This window comes from Phaethon aethereus (assembly GCF_964289735.1).
Source record: "Phaethon aethereus genome assembly, chromosome: 6".
Classification (NCBI taxonomy): Eukaryota; Metazoa; Chordata; class Aves; order Phaethontiformes; family Phaethontidae; genus Phaethon; species Phaethon aethereus.
The window spans coordinates 12,802,292-12,822,250 of NC_138580.1; the positions used below are offsets into that span (position 1 = coordinate 12,802,292).

A 19,959-nucleotide genomic window follows, 5' to 3' on the forward strand; every position below is an offset into this window, starting at 1 on the left:
AAATCAGGAGCTCTTAAGGCCAATTTCCCTGTTTGGTCCCAGAGCACCTGACTGAGGACACTTAATGTTTGCAGCAGACCAGCCCCTCCCCGTAGACCGGCGACCTTTGTAAGTGCTTCCCTTGTGCCGGCAGATCCACTATGACATTCATTTAATTGTGCAGCACTGCCCTGGCTAAAAAACACAGACGATTAAAAAAATTTAATTTCACTCCCACCCACCCCCTTTCTCTTCACAAGTTTTTTACAAAAAAGAACATGAAAAGTGACGGTAACTGGACTATTAATAATGCATAGTAACTGATTAATTTGGTTTCACGTACTGTGCAAGGAAGACTGCATTGTGTTGTGGCTATTGTTGTTTTATGGGAACAGAGGTGAGATACCAGGTGTCTGTTACAAATGTTAGGCACAAAATTAAACACCCACACATACTGAAAGGACCATCAACATGACAGGAAGGATTATTCATTTTGCAAGCAGAAAAATGACAAAGCAGAGGAGTGACAAATGCTCTAGATAAATCCAGAGCTCCAATTTAATGCATGGGATAAGGACCTCTTTTTCCAAGTAAAGGCTCCCAAGTCTTGCAGTTTCTTACTTCTCCATAATTTAGCTGTGCACATATTTGGCATTTGGAGTGTGACGGATTTACACATTTGCTACCAAATGAGCTGCAAGAGCTAATCAGCTCACGCAGAATTGCACATATTAATGAAGAAGGCTCTTCTGCATGCCTGTGATGTAGACACCCACATAACTGGGGCACCAGAGACTAATTTGAAAAGATTTTGTTCACGTAGAACCTTTTTTCCTATGACGAACGCTTGCAGGGAATCACATGTTGTTGAGAGGGAGAGAGCAGTATCTGCAAAATCTGACTAAATGGTTCTCATTACTGAGTGATGGAAGAGCAATAGGAAAGCTAATTTATTAGTGGCTGAAAGCTAATGAGAATAATTAGCACTATGATGCTTTCTAAGCAAACACAGAGTAACCGGTCCTTAAGGAGCACCGTCTCCCTGTGAGAGCGGCGAGTGCTCCAAGCAGGAGGACAGAGGACTTCCAGAGGCAGGAATCTTACAAACCAAGGACCAGGTCCGGCAGCTCGCTGGCAACTCCCGGGCATCCTCCTGGCTTTAATTATGGGCCAGCACTGGAGCTGTGATTCCCTAAATAAATTTTGGGCTAACAGACCATCTTTTTTTCTGACCTCAGAAACGGCTACAGCAGGATGATGAACACACGGAGTTTACAGTTCAGCTTAACTCCTCAGAAACCAGAGTGTGGAAATTGCTGTCTTGGATGCTGGTATTTTTTGCAACAATGCATCATACAGTGCCTGCCAAAACCTTGGCAAAAGCCGAGGCAGTTGAGGGTGCTTCACAGGGAGTATTTCAGCGGCACTGGTCAGTCAGGCGTTCCAGGAGTCCTGCTGCCAGCAAATGAAATGGCATTTGGAGTCATTTCCTTTGTAGAAACACCCAGGTACCGTCCTTCCTTAATCAGTAAATAAAAGCAGGACGCACAGAGAAAGCATAGCATCTTCTCACGACCAGCCAAAGAAAATAACAGGAGAAATTTTGGTTTCCCATCAGCTCTAGCACAGAGCAGTTAGGTACACAACTGGATTAGCCAAAGGGCTGCACACCCACGGTTCCAACGGAGCCATGAAATGCTCAGGGATGCTGGGCTGCCAAAGGCAAAGGAAATGACAGCGTTTGGCCCTGATGCTCAGCACCTGCTGAGAAGCTAATTTCCAACCCCCTGCCTCAGTTTTCAGAATTTACTCCTGCAATCCCAGTGCACCGTTACAGACGCGATCACACTCAAGTAAGCCTATTGAATTAAAATGAGGTGCATGTGGACAACAGTCCCCATTCCTCTGAGTGCCGTTTTGAGCGAATGGCTTGTTTCATAGTTTGTAAAATGCAGTTGGCAGGGGTTTACTGTTATTCTAGGAAATCCACATAGGCAACATTTTTTTCTTGTAATATAGCACTATCAAGAATATGGAGAGCGATTTTGCTTTTTATTTTTTGAAAGGAAAACAAAGAAAACACCTGTAGGCTAAGTCACCAGGTCTTGACTTTTCTTTTGAAAAGCAGTTAGCCTCTAAAAACAAAATCACCCATGAAGCAATTCCATCTGAAATGCGACTCTGTCTGAAGCATCTTCTCAGAGCCTACTCATGATGGGAGTTGCATCTGCTTTTTTACTCCCAAATGAAATGCTGTAAGAACATAAACCTTATCCCTCTAATCTTTTCTCACCGTTATTATCAATCCATCTTCGTGGATGACTACTGAGGGAATTTCAAGTCAGCAAGATTCGGAGACCTAATTTGGTCTGGGGTGGGAGTTTAGAAAAATTCCCAAGGCTGTTTCGCCCAACTGCAACAAGTTAGGAGGGGCTTGGTCGTCAATGGGGCTATTGGATCCAGAATGCACTTTTACAGGGGAAGGAAAGAAAAAAATGGAGATTTGCTAGGTTGCTTTTCTTGATTCAGATTGCAATGCAAGTCTCTCCCAATCTGTCCCTGTAGGAGTTGCTCTAGTTTGAACAAACAAGGACGTAGTTACTGGGTCAGAGATAGATGGATAACGCCTTTACGACAGAAACCACATTATCCTCTTGGGTTGCAGGGGACTGGCATATAAACTTATGCTCATCTCAGGACTCGAACCTGGGTCTCCCACATGCCAGAGCATTCACTGTCCTGTGCTCTCGTCCCAGTTCCCTTTTCCCTTCTTTTGGTGGACGAAACAAATCCAACATCTCAGGCTCTTTCATTAGATGGGAAAACCATTTCCCATCCAGCTGCTACTAGTTTGCACAAAACGCCTGGTCCTGCTCCCCTTCGTTTCTTGGACCAATTACACAGCAGGACTAACACAGACCTGTAGGCTATTTATATCTTGTTTAAGCCAATGCGGAGGAACAAAGTGATACACAATCCTTGCTCAGCCTCTCTGCTGCGTCCACATTTTACCCTTCCTCGACATGATTTAATCTCCTTAGAGTTAACTGTGTAGCGGATGTCCAAGACCTTTGAATCACACCTTAAAAGAGCTGAAAGACCAAACCCATAATTGCAAGAGCAGCCTGCAAACCATTTGTTATCAGCAACTAAGTTTTTTTGCTGATAAATAATTCATGATTTGAAAGTCCAAGATTATTCACTTTTAACCATGGCAGAAACTCGTATGTGGCTATGAATGCCTGGGCTATGCATCTACTACGACAAGCTGAAAAGTCAATGTGTGAAATGACCAACCATTTAATTATGCAAAATAAAAGCCCTTACATAAAGATACTTTTCATTCACAGTTTGTAGAAAAAAATAAAGTATTTCAACATCAACTTGACTGATGCAAATATAAATATAAACTGACTTCACTAGTAAATACAAACACCAACTTTTGCTTTACCGGAGGCAACATAATTACAACTGTATAACTGAGATCCAGACCTTGTCTACTAATTAATAAGGCTCGGAAGCAAAGCTCCAAGCTCATGGTACACTCTAGTTCACAGTAACTAAGGCTTTTGTCAGCCATTTGATGTAATCGTTTATGGTGTTCAAAAACGTATTTTTCAAAAAACATTCAGAATATAAACCAGATGAGTCATGACCCTGTAACAAAAGGTAAATTATTCTCAAATATTTTATATTTGTGCATTAACACATGATTAGCCAAGAAAAAATGAATGCCCGAGTCCAAGAAGTAACCGACAAAAGACTGAAGGGAGAAAGGAGAATCCTTAATTTTAATTTTATTATGGTGTAACCAGCTGTAAGGAATTACTGGTCTGAAGCACAGTGTGCAATTGTCCTATCCTAAACATTTACTAAAGCCTGTAATTCAGAATGATCCCGACCAGTGATGTCACCATTGGCAAGCCATGATTTCCCCCCTCCCCCCTTTTTTTTTTTCAGTCTACATTTCTCAGCAATTAGCACAAACATAGGCACAAGCCTATGCAAAGACATGCTCAAGCATTTCTGGAGACTGTATTTCTTTAATGCCAGCTGCTTTGACTCTGAGATTAAAAAAAAGCAGTATGTTCTGGACTGATCATACTTGATAGTTTGCTGGCAAGCAAAAGAATTCCTGTTTCAAATCAAATGGCATCAATATAGTTTATTTCCATTTAGTTTCCTAAGTGCAGGGCAGAATGCTTGCTCCTAACGTCAGGATAGCTTGAAAGAAAGAATTACTACGATCTTACGTAAAAGCGCTAAACACAACATGAAGTAACTACACTAACAGAAATTAAAAAAACCAAACCAAAACAAACCACCACAGTAAGAGACTTAATAAATTAAGCTACTTCCACACTAGCATACTATATACTACCAGGCAGCTGATTTTTTGAGTGAAGAGTCTCATCAGGTGCCTAATAAGAGAAGATCATTGGCAGAGCTCCATCGCCATTCAAATTGATGTCATAGTTAACAAGCTGGCTACCATACAAGGCCAATCAGGCTACCAGTATTCCAGATTACTCACTAATGGCTTCGGCATCTTAACGAGTGCCAAACATAATTGGGTGAGAGAGAGAGAGAGGAGGAAATAATATCCAGGAAGGAGGTAAGATACCATTCACCTCCTGAGCAGCACAGCACCGAGTTGTCCATTAGCGTGGTCTTCACCGAGGAGCCAAACTAGCCAAAGAAAATGAGACGGGCAAACTGAGGGAGGAGCAAGAGGAAGATTTCAGACCCAAGGCACAGTTCTTCACTGTAAAAAGCTGTTTCATCCACCTGTTGAGTGCCAAGGCAGATGGAGGCTGACCCTCACACTGCCAAGCACCCTGCTGTACTGCCCAGCACAGGGGTGGTGGGCACCCATCCTGCATGCACTGGCTCTTCCTAAACCATGACTGGCTATGGGTGTATACACGGTGAGGAAGAAGCTGAACAAGGCTGATTAATGATAAAAATACTTGTTTTTTTTAAAATTTATTTTTAGTTCAAAGTGAATCACAATTTCCTGCCCCTCCCTCTCCCCTCCTGTGAAGACATAAGTACCTCCAGATAATTTTTTTTTTTAAAGCATTGAGAGTGTAACATTTAAACTGCTGCTAATACAGGGTTTACAGTGATGATTTTGTCTGAGAGAGATTGTTTATGCAACTCCTTAAAGAGCAAAAAGGAAAAATCCCACATACAAATGCAGATAAACTTTTGGCATGTAAACACATAATATACATAATTACTGCATTATCAAAAGTATTATGCATTTATCAAAACCATTGAACATAACACTTTCCAAGTCATATTTGATATGGCCCAATCATAATTTGAAGGGAGATTGTATACTCCTGTCATGACTTACAGATGCATTTGACAATACTGATGCCAAAAAGAAAGGTTTAGTTTAATTTTACGCATGCTCTGCTAATTTTTGATACTTGGCTTAATTAACTCAATACATTTTATGAAGGTGTGTAAACAGTCCTGATTTAAAGACCAGAGAGATTTAAATGAAATCAACAGATCTGGACTGGTCAATGTTAACGTCTTCATTAACTCAGATACCTTATTTATCCCTGAGCACCTTAAAATTGTTCCCCCAAATCTCACTGAAGAACACGTAACTATTTCACAAGAACGGAAAACTGCATTTGGATAAATCTGTGTCTTACAAGACCCATTTTCCTTCACTGTTTTAAAAAAAAACCAACAAAAACCAACAAACCAAAACCCATGTCCCCTCCCCTTTGTTTCTTACATGTACTGCAATACCTTAAAAAAAAATTCACCCTATCAAATAACATCACCTACAGACACACTACAGACTACAAAAATATTGCATAGGAGTGTCAGTGGGCATAGTCTCACAACATGAGAGAAAATGCTAAGTTTTCTTTAAAACATTATGGCAACATTCTAATTTATTTTCCTTTTAAAAATCAAGTGGTTTCACTTTATTTCAAAATTGTACAAAATGGCCATGGCTGTTTATTAAAAAAAAAAAGTCTCTGTCTTGAGAATATGTGACGTCTCAGGTGCATTAGCAAAAGACCTGGAACCATTCACAGTGCAGTGGAAAGCTTCTTTTGAGGCAGAAACTACAATTCGTCCTTCTTCTTTCCTACTCTTTCATGGTCTCTTTCTCTCAGGGTTCGCATGAAAGTGGTGAATCCAGACTCCTGGTTTTGAAGAAAGAAAAATATGGGTCATCTTTTTAAAAACAATACAAAACAAAGCGTCAAGAACACTTTTAGTTTCTCTGTCCCATGGCAGAATATAAACTAAGGAGCGGTTATTGCTTCTGCATTGCCTCATTGTGCCGTGCTTGGGTCCACTGCTGCTCCACTGCGATGCAAGGGGAAAATATCCATGCAGATTCCACAGGTCAAACTTTGAATAGACAGGACACAGAGAAAAAGGCCCTAAAACTCACAGGACAAGGTAAAACCTGTCCCTAGAAGTGCCATTGATGCCTTTTTGTCAAAAACACTCAAAGACATTTTCCAGCTGCATTTGTATGCTACGTGTCATTTTGAAAGTGGTTGGTGGATCATTTGGTGGCTATACATATATTTGCCACTGTTCCTCATCTCTTAACAGTTTTGCTCATGATCTTCCTCCCTTTCCCCACATTCAGATAATGGGAATTACGTTCTTTCAAGCTATAATCAAAATTATGGGCACTTTCAGACCTGGATGCCTAGACGTTGATCTCTGTATTTCAACAACTTAAGATTATCTAAGGCTGTTGGAAGCCAGCAGTTTCCTTTTCCAAGGAAAGCTCTGAACACAACTCACAGGCATTTCAGAAAGCTCACACAGGTGGAGGTGTGAACATCTGTATTTGAACACACTGTCTACTGGTACTCCAACACCATAGTTGTCTGGGCAAGTAACATTGATCCCATCCAATGTGACCATTTTTACTTTTAAGGAATCACAAAACACAACTAGTGATAAAGAGGGAAAATACGAAGATGTAGAGAACAACAGAACAACAGAAGTCAAAGTTTGACTTAATGTTGGGGAACAACAAAACAAAACAAAGAAAACAAAATAAAACAAAAGGAAGCCCCAAAGCTGGGAAGCTTTTGCCAAGGCTGAACAACAGAACACTCTTCTAAAACTATTCACTATTCTTCCGCTGAAAAAAAATGAAGTGACAAGTTTTGGCCATTTGTCATCTGGAGACATCTGGCAATGAACAGCTCCCATGAATGGACCCCAATTTTCAAAGCCATGTGTCTGGAAGTCATTTAAAGTACACATGGGTCAGAGAGTGTCCTGACTCTTCCTTGCTCAAGTTGCTTGGGGTGAAAGGCCCTAAAATCTCTACTCTGGAACTGTAATTCTCTTGGAGGGGTGGACAACCCCTAACAGGCTACCACTGAGGGTCATGCTCTTCCCCATAGCCAGTGCTCCAGTGTGGCTTGGTAAGGAGCCAAGAACTCCTGCTCTACTGGCTGTGGCTCCTGCTGTAGCATGTCACATTACTCCCGTGCAGCTGACATCACCTCTCTTCTTCTTCCCTGCCCAGGTGAAATGACAATGCACCAGCAGGACCACACCGAACTAAATGCTCATGGACATCTACTGATGTAGTGCCAGAATCAGGAACAGAAAACAGGTCCCCTGGCTCCCACTGCTCTCTCTGAGATTTCTTTTGCAATGTAGGAGGTGGTTGGCCAAGGTGGTTCAAAAGGTGTTGTCATGCTGATGAGAAGTCCTTTAACAGCACAATCCCTTGTTACTGAAACAGAGATGTGAGCAGACCTGGAAAGTCCATGGAAGGCACTGTGCTAAGCACTGCCTCCAGCATTACCATGATAGGAGATTACAAAACCTAATTTAATGCTGCACAAGCAGAAGACCATAGCTCCCAGGAGAGGTGGAGACGGAATACAGTTGCCAGCAGTGGAGAGATTGTGATGTTTCTGTTGGGTAATTCTACGCAAGAAAGGGTTGGCTGCATGTAGGGGATTAGTCAGTCTACTTTCCAGCATAGGGATAATCATCTCTCAACTGCTATGGCCTCCGAGCACTCCTGTATTGCTAAATTCTTTTTATCAGCCATCACAGATCCCTCCTCTCATATGTAATTTCTATAAGTATGGGTTAGAAATACAAAAATTGCAGCTGAAATGTTACTTAATTGTTGGCTACTGCACCCATCTTTACTTCTAAGAAAAGGTCCACAATCAGAACTAAACACAGTATCCATAACAACGCCTCGATCAACACGACAAAATGGTAATTACTAGAGCCCTAATGCTGAAGAAAACTGGGAGGTGAGGCTCACGAAGACTTCCCTAAGATCCTGACTGACAAAGAACCTCAGAATTTGGATTTTTTCTTCATGTTTCTCTATAATTAGGTGAGCTGTAATAGCAGCAGTACCTTTCAGGCAAGGCTCTTATCAAAATCACTGGATGGCTTGAAGACCCCAAGTTTTTCTTGCAGACCCTCGCTTCTCCAAACAATCAATCAAATCCCCTCTAGGAGGTTATGACAAAGAACATACACAAATAATTGGATTGCTCCCTTATTTTCAGGCACTTTACAACCACAAAAGGCATTATACCACTTCTGCCCCTTGTACTTGTAGCATATAACTAGCTGGCTACAGAAGGACAAAAGAATGAAACTTCAGCCCATGGGCTAGATGGCATAATTTGTCTTTCCATCCTGAGCTCCAGAAGTGAATCTGATTCAGAGATATTTAGTTTCCACCAGTCTCCAAAGGACAGCATTGTCCCTGCTATAAAAGCAATGGTCTGTCACCATTTGGCAGCCTGGCACACCCATAAATACGTTTGCAGTATACATGTGATCCAGAGCCAACCGGAGTAAGTTCTGTATTTTCTGGCATTTCTGCACCTAGTACCAGTCCACACAATAAACCCTTGACTTTCACTCATCCCAAATTCACTTGCAGGCTTCAGCTTAAAGAATAAGATACACAATGAAGCATTACCAAATCTACTCCTTTTTCCTCTTCTTACATTCCTAAAATAGACCATGTATGTTCCTAATGCAGAGATGTACAGGGGTGTGGTATACAATGATTCATCCATGTAAGACAGTGACAGAAGCAGTTAAACATCCTTTCAGGACGGTAAAAATTTACTCTGCAGTTTTCACTTGCAAGGCAGTACAGGCAGAGGAGACCTTCCCCCCTGTGTCAGGTGTTGACTCTTGCTTTCACCTACCCCTCTTTCTCCAGTATATTTTTCCACAAATTTCCCGTAGTTGTAATAGTTGAAGGTGGGGTAGCCATCAACGCCCTCCTGCTTACACAGGTCGTGATTCTGTCCTCTGGCACAGTCCACTGCAGCATAGGCGATCTGAAACACAAGAGATCAGCATGAGGCAGGAGAAGACAAAGCAAGACTCTACTTCATGGTTATGCTGCCGCAGCTTGGACTTAACACTCGGAGAGACCCAAGTCTTCTGCCAAAAATGCAACAGCATTTGTAATGGCTCAGCTGTGGAGAAAGATCAGAGGGTGGTCACCAGGTCAAGCCACATGAATGGAAGAGCAGGAGCCTGCTCCCTCCCAGTGAAACACTGCGCTGTTCGCACAGCGCCTGCCCAACACAGCTGCAAGGCGTGTTCAACTCGGCAGAAAATCACCTTCCTAGCTGCCCTGGTGAGCACTATGTTAGACTCCAAACAGGAAATCCTGAGGCTGTGTTAGTAAAACCAAATCCAAGCGCAGCGGTCACAGCTCTGTCAAGCTGCAGTGTTTTTCCTGCACTTTGGTTTTAAGTGATGAACACTGACAGGGTGACTTTGACAATGGTAACAACCCCTCTAACCCAACCTCCTTCCTGTGGCATGGCTAATGCCCAGAAAAGTTACCTCTTCTGTTCTTGAACAAACATGGCTGGATACTTATGCAGGCTATTAATAGATTAATGATTTCTGCCCCAAATAGCTTTTGTAGACCCCATTCACTTCTCCCAAGGTCAAACAGGGATGGGTAAGACGCCAGAGTGTTGGTTTACCAAGTAATGCACATAGAGGAGAAGGTTGCTTGCTTGCAATCTCAGCCGGGGTTTATGTTTCCTCCCCTGTCTTTTTTCACTCTGTCCTTTAAGGTAGAAACTATATGTTACATGCAGCCATTAGCAAAGTGGGCTTTAATTCCCTTTGAAACCTCTAGATGTTACTGTCACACAAACCAACCCTGAGTAGGAAACAGCCTGCCGTGCTCTCAGCCTGTTGGCAGCAGAGCAACACCCTCCGTCACACAACCTCGCAGCCCTGGAGCATCACCTCAGGCTAACCCTAGCTTAGAGCATTTAACATTCGAAACCTCAGTCTGTGAAGTACTGAGGAGGGGCCGCACTTGACATTTCTGATGCTGAAACAAAATGCAATTCATCAGCTTCTACTTAAAGCAGCCGAGCCCTCTGCTGTGATTTCACACTGACTGTTCCCGCGAGCGGCAGTTCTGGCCCTGAACATACACTGCTGCTGACGCAGGCTTGCCTTCACAGCCCTGTGACATGCTCAGCTCACGAGCAAGCAGGTTTAATTACAAGCTATGTAAAAACCCAAACAAATTAGAGGAATGATATTTGCAATTGTGGGTTACAATATATCAAGTGCTAATTTCATAGCAGACACATCTTAACTTGAAATTTCCACAAGCCTCCTTCAAACAATCTGATCAAAATACCTTTTGCTTGCATGACTTTAGGGTTGCAGTTGAATTGTTTCTTCCATAATTAAAAGATCACTTAATATTCCACAATGCCCTCCAGTTTCATGGTGACACTGTCAAAACAAGACAACCTGATCTTATTATCCTAGCAGTAATTAAAGAGGCTGACAAAGCCAACTCCAGTTAATTTGCTTGTTTTGTTTTGGCTTTGAAAGCCTGACAAGACAATACTCAGTAAGTTCTCGCTTGGGTCTATCTTCAGATGGAAAGCACTATATAAAGTGAGCAGTGTTCCTACCTTAAATATTTGGTTTCTGTTTCCCCATTTTAAACATTTATAAGGCTATTACAGAAACAGGACTCTTGAGAGCTGTTAAAAACACGTATGATCACACTACTTTTTTTTTCTTTTTGTAAACAGACAGACTCCTACTCATTCAGGGCCAGTTAAAAGGAAAGGTTAGGAATAATACACTACAAAAGAGTTTCATCTAAGTATTTATGCCTTCCTGACCTTAGCAGACAGCCAAAATTTAGAGCCCTGTTGGCTACTTTTGTGTAAAGGAAAGCTTACAATGGAGACAAACATTTATTTCATGTCACAGTATTAATGTAGGAAGAATACTGTAAGTCCTGGTTCCATGAAAACAGGACGAATAAATAAAAACCATTTTTTTCTCACTGATCTAAATATCATATAGGGAGAGATTACAACCAGAAAAAGGGGAAGGTACATGTGCACTCATCCAGATCTTAGTAGCTGGTCCGAGGCATGAAACTATTGTGACTGATGCTCTTAGACAGTGTCTTGGAGATTAAGAAAATTAGTTTCTAGTACATGTGAAGGAAGAGTAGCCCTCTTTATGTATACCTCTCTGGAAACATCTGGACTGGCTTTGGCTGGAGCAAAGAGCCCAATTTCACTTACAAAAGGCTTTTGTGAGAATAGCCCCCAGTGAGGAGAGGGTGCAGTGGAGGGATGCAATGCTATAAGCCACTGTTAACCTTGTTCAGCACATCTTTACGCATTGCCTCAAAACAGATAACTGATGGACTATAAGGACGTGGCTTCTGAAAGAAATGTTTAGTAGTGTGCTCTCCTCTACAGCACACGAAAGTCTAAGCTGGTCCACCTGTGCATTTGTTGTGCAGTGAAATAATGCACAAAGATCCCAGTCTAAGTCTGGTTGCAACACTCACATTAGCCTAATGCTATGTTTAATCTAACAAGTCTAATGGTGAGGAACACGTACATCTGGAGTAGCATTTGGAGGACATGTCCATGGTCTGTCATTCTCTGAAATGCTCCTGATGCAAGCTCCCGCACAGCTCCACAGACTCTCCACTACTCCTGCAAACGTCATTTTGAGCCCAGCTCTTCAAAACATACATTCCTATTTGCTTATTTTTACAGTCCATAAGAGAAGAGAAATCTCAATTTTCAAAAGCCTTGTAACACACACAGGCCCGAGCAAAATTTCATACAGAGACAGCTAATTCCCAAGACTGTATCTGAGGCTGCATTTCAAATGCCTGCTACCAACAGTAGCTGAGTAAGAGTACTTGGGAGGCTTGAGTGATTAGAGTGCAAATGTTAAGGCAGCCTAAATATAGAGGTTGCTACCATCTCTATGCACTCATTACCATCGCATCACAGTCCTAATTGTCTTGCCTGTCTCACAGCGGATGATCAAATATAGTGCACTGCAAGAAGAGAAAAATAATGCTGAAAAACACTCGTAGCAGAACGCAATTCTGGACTGAGGACCAATTCCAATCTCAATTCTATCAACTTCAGACAGCTGAACTCTGAGACATAGCAGAATTTCAGCAAACAGCACCGATGCCCTTTGCTTCATTCTGTTTGTGTTTTCATAGACTGTGAATATTAAAATCCATTTCTTGTAGAGGGGTCTCTTAGAGCAGTTTTCAGCTAGAGTGAATTACTTCATGACTATGCTGAAAGGCTGCACATAAAAAGATGCAGCCCACAAAAAGAAAGGCTTTGCTTGAGTCCTGGCTCAAGTGAACAGTGATACATTGCAGGGAGGTTTTCCTCTCATTCTCAATCTTCTTAGCAACCATCAGTTTCTGCATTGCTAAAGAGGAAACTGAGTCAGGGAAAATAACAACCCAAAAAACCTCTGGTGAAAGACTTCTGGAGAATACTAGTCTCAGAAATGATCTTCATATTCAAGTACCAGCAAAAAGTTACATGGAAGTTCAGATTAAGAATAAGACATCCTTGATAGACAGACAGATTAAGCATAAGGCATCCCTGATATGTACCCAGGAGCCAAGACACTTGGCATCACCTCTCATGAATTCCCTCTCATCAAAAGGGAAAAAAAACTTCTAAAAATCTGCAAGAGCAAAAAAATCTCCTAATGCAGGTCTAAGACTTATATGTGTGTGTATGTATATATGTGTATGTATATATGTCCATTATGGAAAAATACAGCATAACAGCTTTCAGAAGGCAAGCTTGATTTTATGGAAATTTTGACTCTCAAGGCTAAAATTTAATTTCTTGAGCTTTGCTAACTTTCCTCTAACCAGAGCGAAATATCCACATTTCAGGAAGAAAAAAAGTCAGAAAAAACCAGATTGCTGTATCTGCAAACATGCACAAAACTCCACGGGGTTATGGATTCTCCACAACCCAAAGCTGTGCTCCCTTATTTAGGAGTTCTCTCTCCAGAGGCAATGTTGTTCAGGTTTATCACCATCCTGTTCAGTAGCTGTAGCAGGAACAGAATAGTTATCAAATGAAAAGACAGTCAATCAGACACTGTGGACCCCAGAGGAAGTTCCTTGGAGTACATCCAGCTTTCTTAATGTCATCGGTAGTTCCTCACAACTGGTATGCAGCTTATAATAATCAATAATACCAGGTTAGTATGCATAATAATAATAATAATAATAATAATAATAATAATAATAATACCCAATTAGTATGCATTTCTCCTTTATTCCATAGTCAGTATAGTTTAACACGACTCTAGCAACATCTGGGACTGGAAAATGTCTTTACCTGAAAAGGGAAGTCCCACAGCAATGTTTCATGGTTTTACCATGAAATGGGAACTTAACTACAGAGTTGCAAACTTAACTCTGCACAGCATTAGAATGTGAGCAATGTATGACCAGCTCTGAAAAGCTCTTAAAAAAGGAAATAAAGCATGGCATATTGTTTAGATGAAGTGGTCTGATACGAACGCCGAGCTGTTGCAAACATCAGAACTTTTCATTTAGGTGCTTCAACAGAAGTGGAGCTATGCTGAAAATGTGACCACTGATCTCCGTGTGCTTCAACTGTAACAGAAGGATGACGCCTTATTTTTTTTACTGTGTGTTAGAAGGAAAAAGAAGTACTTGCAGTATCATCTAATCATACATCAGGAATCATAGTTCCCTTCCAACAGAATTATGAAACAACTTTTTGCTCTAGAGGGATCTTGCAGGTAAGAAACACAATTACAACCAGCGGTTCAAATAGACGTGTAGAAAATTGAAAGTGGGATCCCTTGACCTTCCAGGTAACTCCTCCTTTCTATTCTTAAACCTCTTTCATTTTAACGGTTTGTCTCACAGTCATCATATGATTATATAGTAAAAAATACCCCCTGCAACCCTAGTTGCTCTTCTATTAAAATATGTACTGCCACACACTGGTTTATTGATTCAAGGAAATAAATCTCTGTTGGAGCTAATATTGACTTTTGTTATGAAAATGGAAGTGAATAACTAACTGAATATTGATTTCAGAGAGGAACGATATATGATAAGCTTCAAAAAAATTAAAATAAAAGTAAAATTGCAGCATGGAAAAGAATGCTTCCAAGCAACATTTTTAAAGTATAGTCAATTCCAGATGACAATTACCTGATTCTTAGAAAAAAAAGTCTGTTGTTGCCAAATGTCTTAAAAGCACCTATGAATAAGACAGAGGCGTATTCTTCTCTATGATTACTCCATAGGTTTCTATTTATATTACCTGTTCTGGATCCTAACTGGCAGTTATGAGCTGGCCTGCTAAAGCTTATTGTAATTCAGCTACTGTTCTCCATGTGAAAGGCCTTTCAAATGGAAGATTCATCGTTAGCTGCCCCGATGTGCCATAGCAGCATTACCATACCTGCAATTCATCAGCTGTTCTCAAAGCAGGCCGATTTTCAAAGGGAAGATCCATTAGTAGGCACCATGATGTACAATGCTGTACATCATACATCACCATATTTAATGAGTCTAATTAAAAAGAAATTCAACACATGCTTTTTAAGCAAATAGGGATCAAATTCTTGGCCACACTAAAATATTAACTCATTTGGATAACTGTACAGTGATTTGGGTGGTATAATGATTTTACACCATGGTTCAAACCATGGTTCACAATACACACTGGGGACTCAACCAGTTTCACCGCTGTCTTGCAGCCCCCCAGTAGCACCCCAACTCACCCCATTAGCTGCATCCTTTCCAGCAATCTCTGCCACCGCTGTTTCTGTACAAACTCACTAGAAACCAGTTGCAGTGCTCTGATTTAGGTCAGCACATTTGTACAGGAACAGTCTTCTGTGAAATGGGGAAGATTGGTCAAACAGCAGTCCCTTTGGGAGAGTTACAAAGATTAGTTACCGACAGGCCTTGAGGAGTCAAGAGCTTTCCTTCAGCAAATCCAAGGTGGAGCATCACAAATCAGTTCCTTGAAGCTGAACTTTAGGATCAGCCAAAAGGCAGAATGCAGATTTTTTGAAGATTTAGCTGGTGCCCTTTACAAGAGTCTCTGGAGTAGTTAGTGAACAAGCCTTCCTGCTCTTCAATCTGTTCAGCAAAGTGACAATCCTCACATTTGCATTTTCTGACGTACACTGGTCATGGCCAAAACTTGAGCTGTGGAGCACAGGCCAAAGGCTTTCCCCTGGCAGCTGTACACAAAGACCAAGGCAAGAATGCTCCAGACAGCTTTTCTTTTTCCTATCTCTTTTTTTCTTTTTAAATAACTGAAAGCAATATGCCAACTGCTTCACTGAACTAGCCCCTCCACTAGTCTCCACTCCACTCCACTCCACCAGTGCCACTGGTCTTACTGGCACTGAATTTCTCCAGGTACACGGAAAGACGCGGAGGCTCTGGTTTATGGGTTACACCCAGGGCCGTGTTTTGCAATAGCCACACGACTGCCCTATGCACGCAAGCAGGCTCGGGATTTCTGCTAAAACAACCATCAGTGATGTGGCCAACAAGAACTGACATTTGGGGCCAATGTTCCAAGCATTGCATTTTTAAACCCCAACTCCAGCAGTGCAGATGATGAAAAAATACACAGCATTACACACAGCCCCGGGGGAAGGGGGGGCTTCTGTGCCAAAACCACCCCCCTACAGTGAATCTGCAGAGCCAAAGGCACGTAGTTAACAGCTTCAAGCTCTGCTCATCTTCAAAATTCCCGTGTAAAGACTCAAAGTCACCCAAAGAATACCTTTTAAGATAACATTTATAACCAGTTCAAGGCTGGAATGTTTTTGATTGTTGTCTTCTACAGAATTAAACATTTCATTAAAGGACCACCCCTAGTGAAAAGCAGATACAGTTTAAATGCTACTATACTCTGTTAAAGTAAAAAAAACTTTCTCCAGAGGGAGCAAAAAGACACTGCTACAAACTAAAAATGAAAATTGGTAATCTTTCCCTGTTTTTGAAAGAAGAAATACTTCTTCCCTCTTAAGCAGTGATTTTACAGAAGTCTGAAATGCTACAGAACTACAAATTAGCCAAAGTCTGAAACATGGGAATATGCCCAGTGCTGCTTGTGGGAACAGCCATGTGCCCTTCTGAAGTCTTAAACAGGTTTCTTTTCTTTCCACAAGGGCACAAACTGGCAGCAAGAAGCACCTTGGCAGGTTATGGAGGTACACAATTAAATAGGGGTCCCCAGATAATCAATCCCGGGCACTTTCATAAGTCACTGTGGTGGAATAACATCGTTTTCCCTAACTGCACACACCTCTTCGAAACTGTACCAGCCTTAATATTCCCTACTGGCTCTCCCGTTCCAACTCATTACATTTTATACCTTCCCACTACAGCCTTAAACTGAAGTCAAGAGTTGCAACCGTCAATCACTGCTCTGCTCTTGGAGTCCTTTCATAACCTGCAGTCTGAACCAAAAGCCTGCATTTACCACCACCACCACGTTCAATAAACTGCACCCTGATTCAGATTGCTTGTTTATACCTCCTGGGGCTCTAATAAGCAAGTTTCACATTGTTTGGTACATTTGCTTCATTTCCTCTGACTGAAATTTTAATGAGTTTAGGAAAGAGAGGCTTCATTGGGAACTACCAGAAAAGTGGGAAAACAAGGATACTTTTTCAGATATCTTGGAAACAAACAAGTAACCAAAAGGCATCTGAGCACAGAAATTTACAGCAGTAAGAGAACTGAAAGCTGCACACTTCAATCTTCTGTGTGCCAGAGGCCATAAGCAATGGACTTCTAATTTTATGCAGTCAGTGATACAAGAAAGATTTGTTTCCTGTCAATCTGATGCATCTTCTATGAGTCACAGAAAAGATGAGAGGAAAAGAAAAAAAACACGACAGCAATTCTTCTGTTATAGTAGCAGGCAGATTAATAGTGGTATAACTGTTACAAAATTACCTCTTCATTTACAATAGAATAGACAATTTCAGTTGGAAGGGACCTACAACAATCATCCAGTCCCACTGCCTGATCACGTCAGGGCTGACCAAAAGTTAAAGTATGTTGTTAAGGGCATTGTCCAAACATCTCTTAAACACTGACAGGCTTGGGGCATCGACCACCTCTACAGGAAGCCTGTTCCAGTGTTTGACCACCCTCTCAGTAAAGAAATGCTTCCTAATGTCCATGCTAAACTTCCCCTGGTGCAGCTTTGAACCATGCCCATGCATCATATCACTGGATCCCAGGGAGAAGAGCTCAGCACCTCCCTCTCCACGTCCGCTCCTCAGGAAGCTGTAGAGAGCAATTTCCCTATTAAATTGCCAAATCTTTTCCATGCCACACCTAAACACAAAGCAATCGTGAAGTTGGAACAAATTCCGAGATCAGAATGAAATATAGTTCACTCAAAGATAATAAGCAGGTTTCTAGCTAGTTATCTGGTTAAATCCAGTGGCTCAGGTGTTTTTTTTAATCCTAGATATGCACACACTCAGTTAAAATGGTTCAGCTGATGCAAGGAAATTAACTGGTGTGCTTCAGCCATCAGATGTATTTTCAAGGCAGAAGCACAAGGGTCCTAGAGGGGCCCGACATCGTGGACTCAAGTCAGTCAACTTACAGAAATATATTACATTTATGCTTTGTAAGCAAAGATTAGTTATATGATTGAGGTCTTCAGGACTGTCACACAACTTGTGGTTTATCCACAGGCACCTCAATGGCTGACAAAAGTTCAAAGGGAATGGAGATGATGTAAATAATCTATTATTAATCTTTCAATGAGTGTGTGTTACTTCATAGAAAAGAACACTTACACAAAGAATTAAACAGAAAAGACAAGAAATAAATGAAAACAGAATAGGTTAAAAGTGTAACTCAGTTTGACCAAAAAAGATACAACCCCTAAGATGCAGATACATTTCTATTAGTATAACAGCAATTTTATCTACAAGCCTACCACCTTATCAATAAGCAAAGCCTATAAAGTACAAATGGCGGAAAAAATTCTTAAATATCTCAGACATAATTAACAGCAAGTTACCTTTCGATCTTCTTTAAAGACTTCAGCAGCAGTGGTAAAATGCGGAATAGCATTTTTACAGTGTGGACACCCTGTTTGACACAGGAAGAAAAAAACCAGCATAAACATTAGTTGTAAATAAGATACTGGGACAAACTCAAGACACAAGGTGAATTAGTGGAAAATTTGTATTAAAACTAATTCTAGACGAGTTCTCCAGTTCTGGGAAGAGCCAGTTGAGGCATCTGTAGGCCATGTGTTAGCTACACGAACTCAGGCACGTATTTAAAATCCCTCTGACTTCAAGCAGTTTAAGTGTATACTTAGAGTTATGCAACATCCCATATAGGAACCACGGTGCAGAGGGCTTTTCTCTAGCCAGTCCCTTAAGAGCATGTTAAGATCACAAGCTACAAACGGACAAACCATCTCCCTGCTGCTGCACCTCCTCGTGGGTATTACAATGTAGGTTATTACTGTTGTTGCCACAGATACCAGCTACATTTGGACACTGGAATAAAGTTGTGAACAGGAGGAGGTTGGAAGTTGGAAAGGAAGTCGCTGTGAGCATTTAGAAGTGTTGGGGATTGCCTGTGTTAGAGCCAAGCCATCAAGAACACAAGGGAAGGGAAGAGAAGCAAGTCCAACAGGCTACACACACATCTTTCACTTACAGAGAGCTGAGGTCCAGCTTTGCGTGGGAGATTGGCTGATACTTGTTTGCACCACTGCAGCACTGAACAAAAGGCCAGTTCATCCCTTGCTTAAACATACGCTAAATTTACTCAAGCATTTCAGAAGCAGCCACAGAAGGGGAACAAGAACTGCTCTCTTGAGTCAAGATTCAGATGTGAGTGCTCTTAATTCAGAAGCAATGTTTATTGTCTAAAATTAATCTAAACTACTCTCAAAATACCAACGCTAAGTAACGCTTTGAAAAGGAAAGCACCTGCATATGTGTAACAACTTACTTTTTTCAAACACAGCATAATGAGGTTCTTCCCAAGCAAAGACTCAGGACACTATTTTTTCCTTAGATGCAAGGGAAAAAAGTAATGGACAGGTTCTGTCAAACCTGTGTAACTCCAGCAAAGGCAAAAGAGTTCATCCTGCTATTTTTCTGAATAGGAACAGAACAGAGCACAGATGAGTCGCTCACAAGCGCCAATTACAGCTTATGCTACTGTTGTTTACCAGTATTTTACAATGATGAACAAGTGGCTGTGTTACTTTTAAGTTAGTACTGAACAAATGCCCTCTTAGGAGGCTTGCAGCCACGCTCTCATGAACTGCACTTGCTCTTTTAGCTGACAAGAAAAACAGTATCTATGCATAAACACTGCACACCCTTTTCATCTTCACCAAAATGCAGTTTCATTGCTTACGTGCGCTGCTTTGAATTTTAGAGTATTTTTTTTGTCAGAATAGGATTTCAAAAACACTGCAATGACACATGTGTATAAATACACTGAGAGTCTATGCAGTAACTAAGAATACCAAAAAGTCAAGGGGACTTTCCTGGGAAACTGAGGCACTTCTACAAATCCATCTTAATGGCTTCAAACTCTTTACACAGCATAAT

The 19,959-nt window shown here is 41.3% G+C and overlaps 1 protein-coding gene across 1 annotated transcript in view; it reads right to left on the reverse strand.

The window, feature by feature from the left end:
* Positions 1-6,077: 6,077 nt before the first annotated feature.
* The window catches only part of PDIA5 (protein disulfide isomerase family A member 5), a gene marked incomplete at its 3' end in the record, with an annotated part of 102,876 nt that continues 88,994 nt past the window's right edge, over positions 6,078-19,959 (reverse strand). Inside the window, exons 15-17 of the mRNA XM_082001503.1 lie at positions 18,399-18,469; positions 9,189-9,323; positions 6,078-6,158 (exon numbers count right to left, since the gene is read on the reverse strand). Of these exons, the coding sequence (XP_081857629.1) occupies positions 6,078-6,158; positions 9,189-9,323; positions 18,399-18,469 (287 nt within the window). The remainder of the gene's footprint in view (positions 6,159-9,188; positions 9,324-18,398; positions 18,470-19,959) is intronic.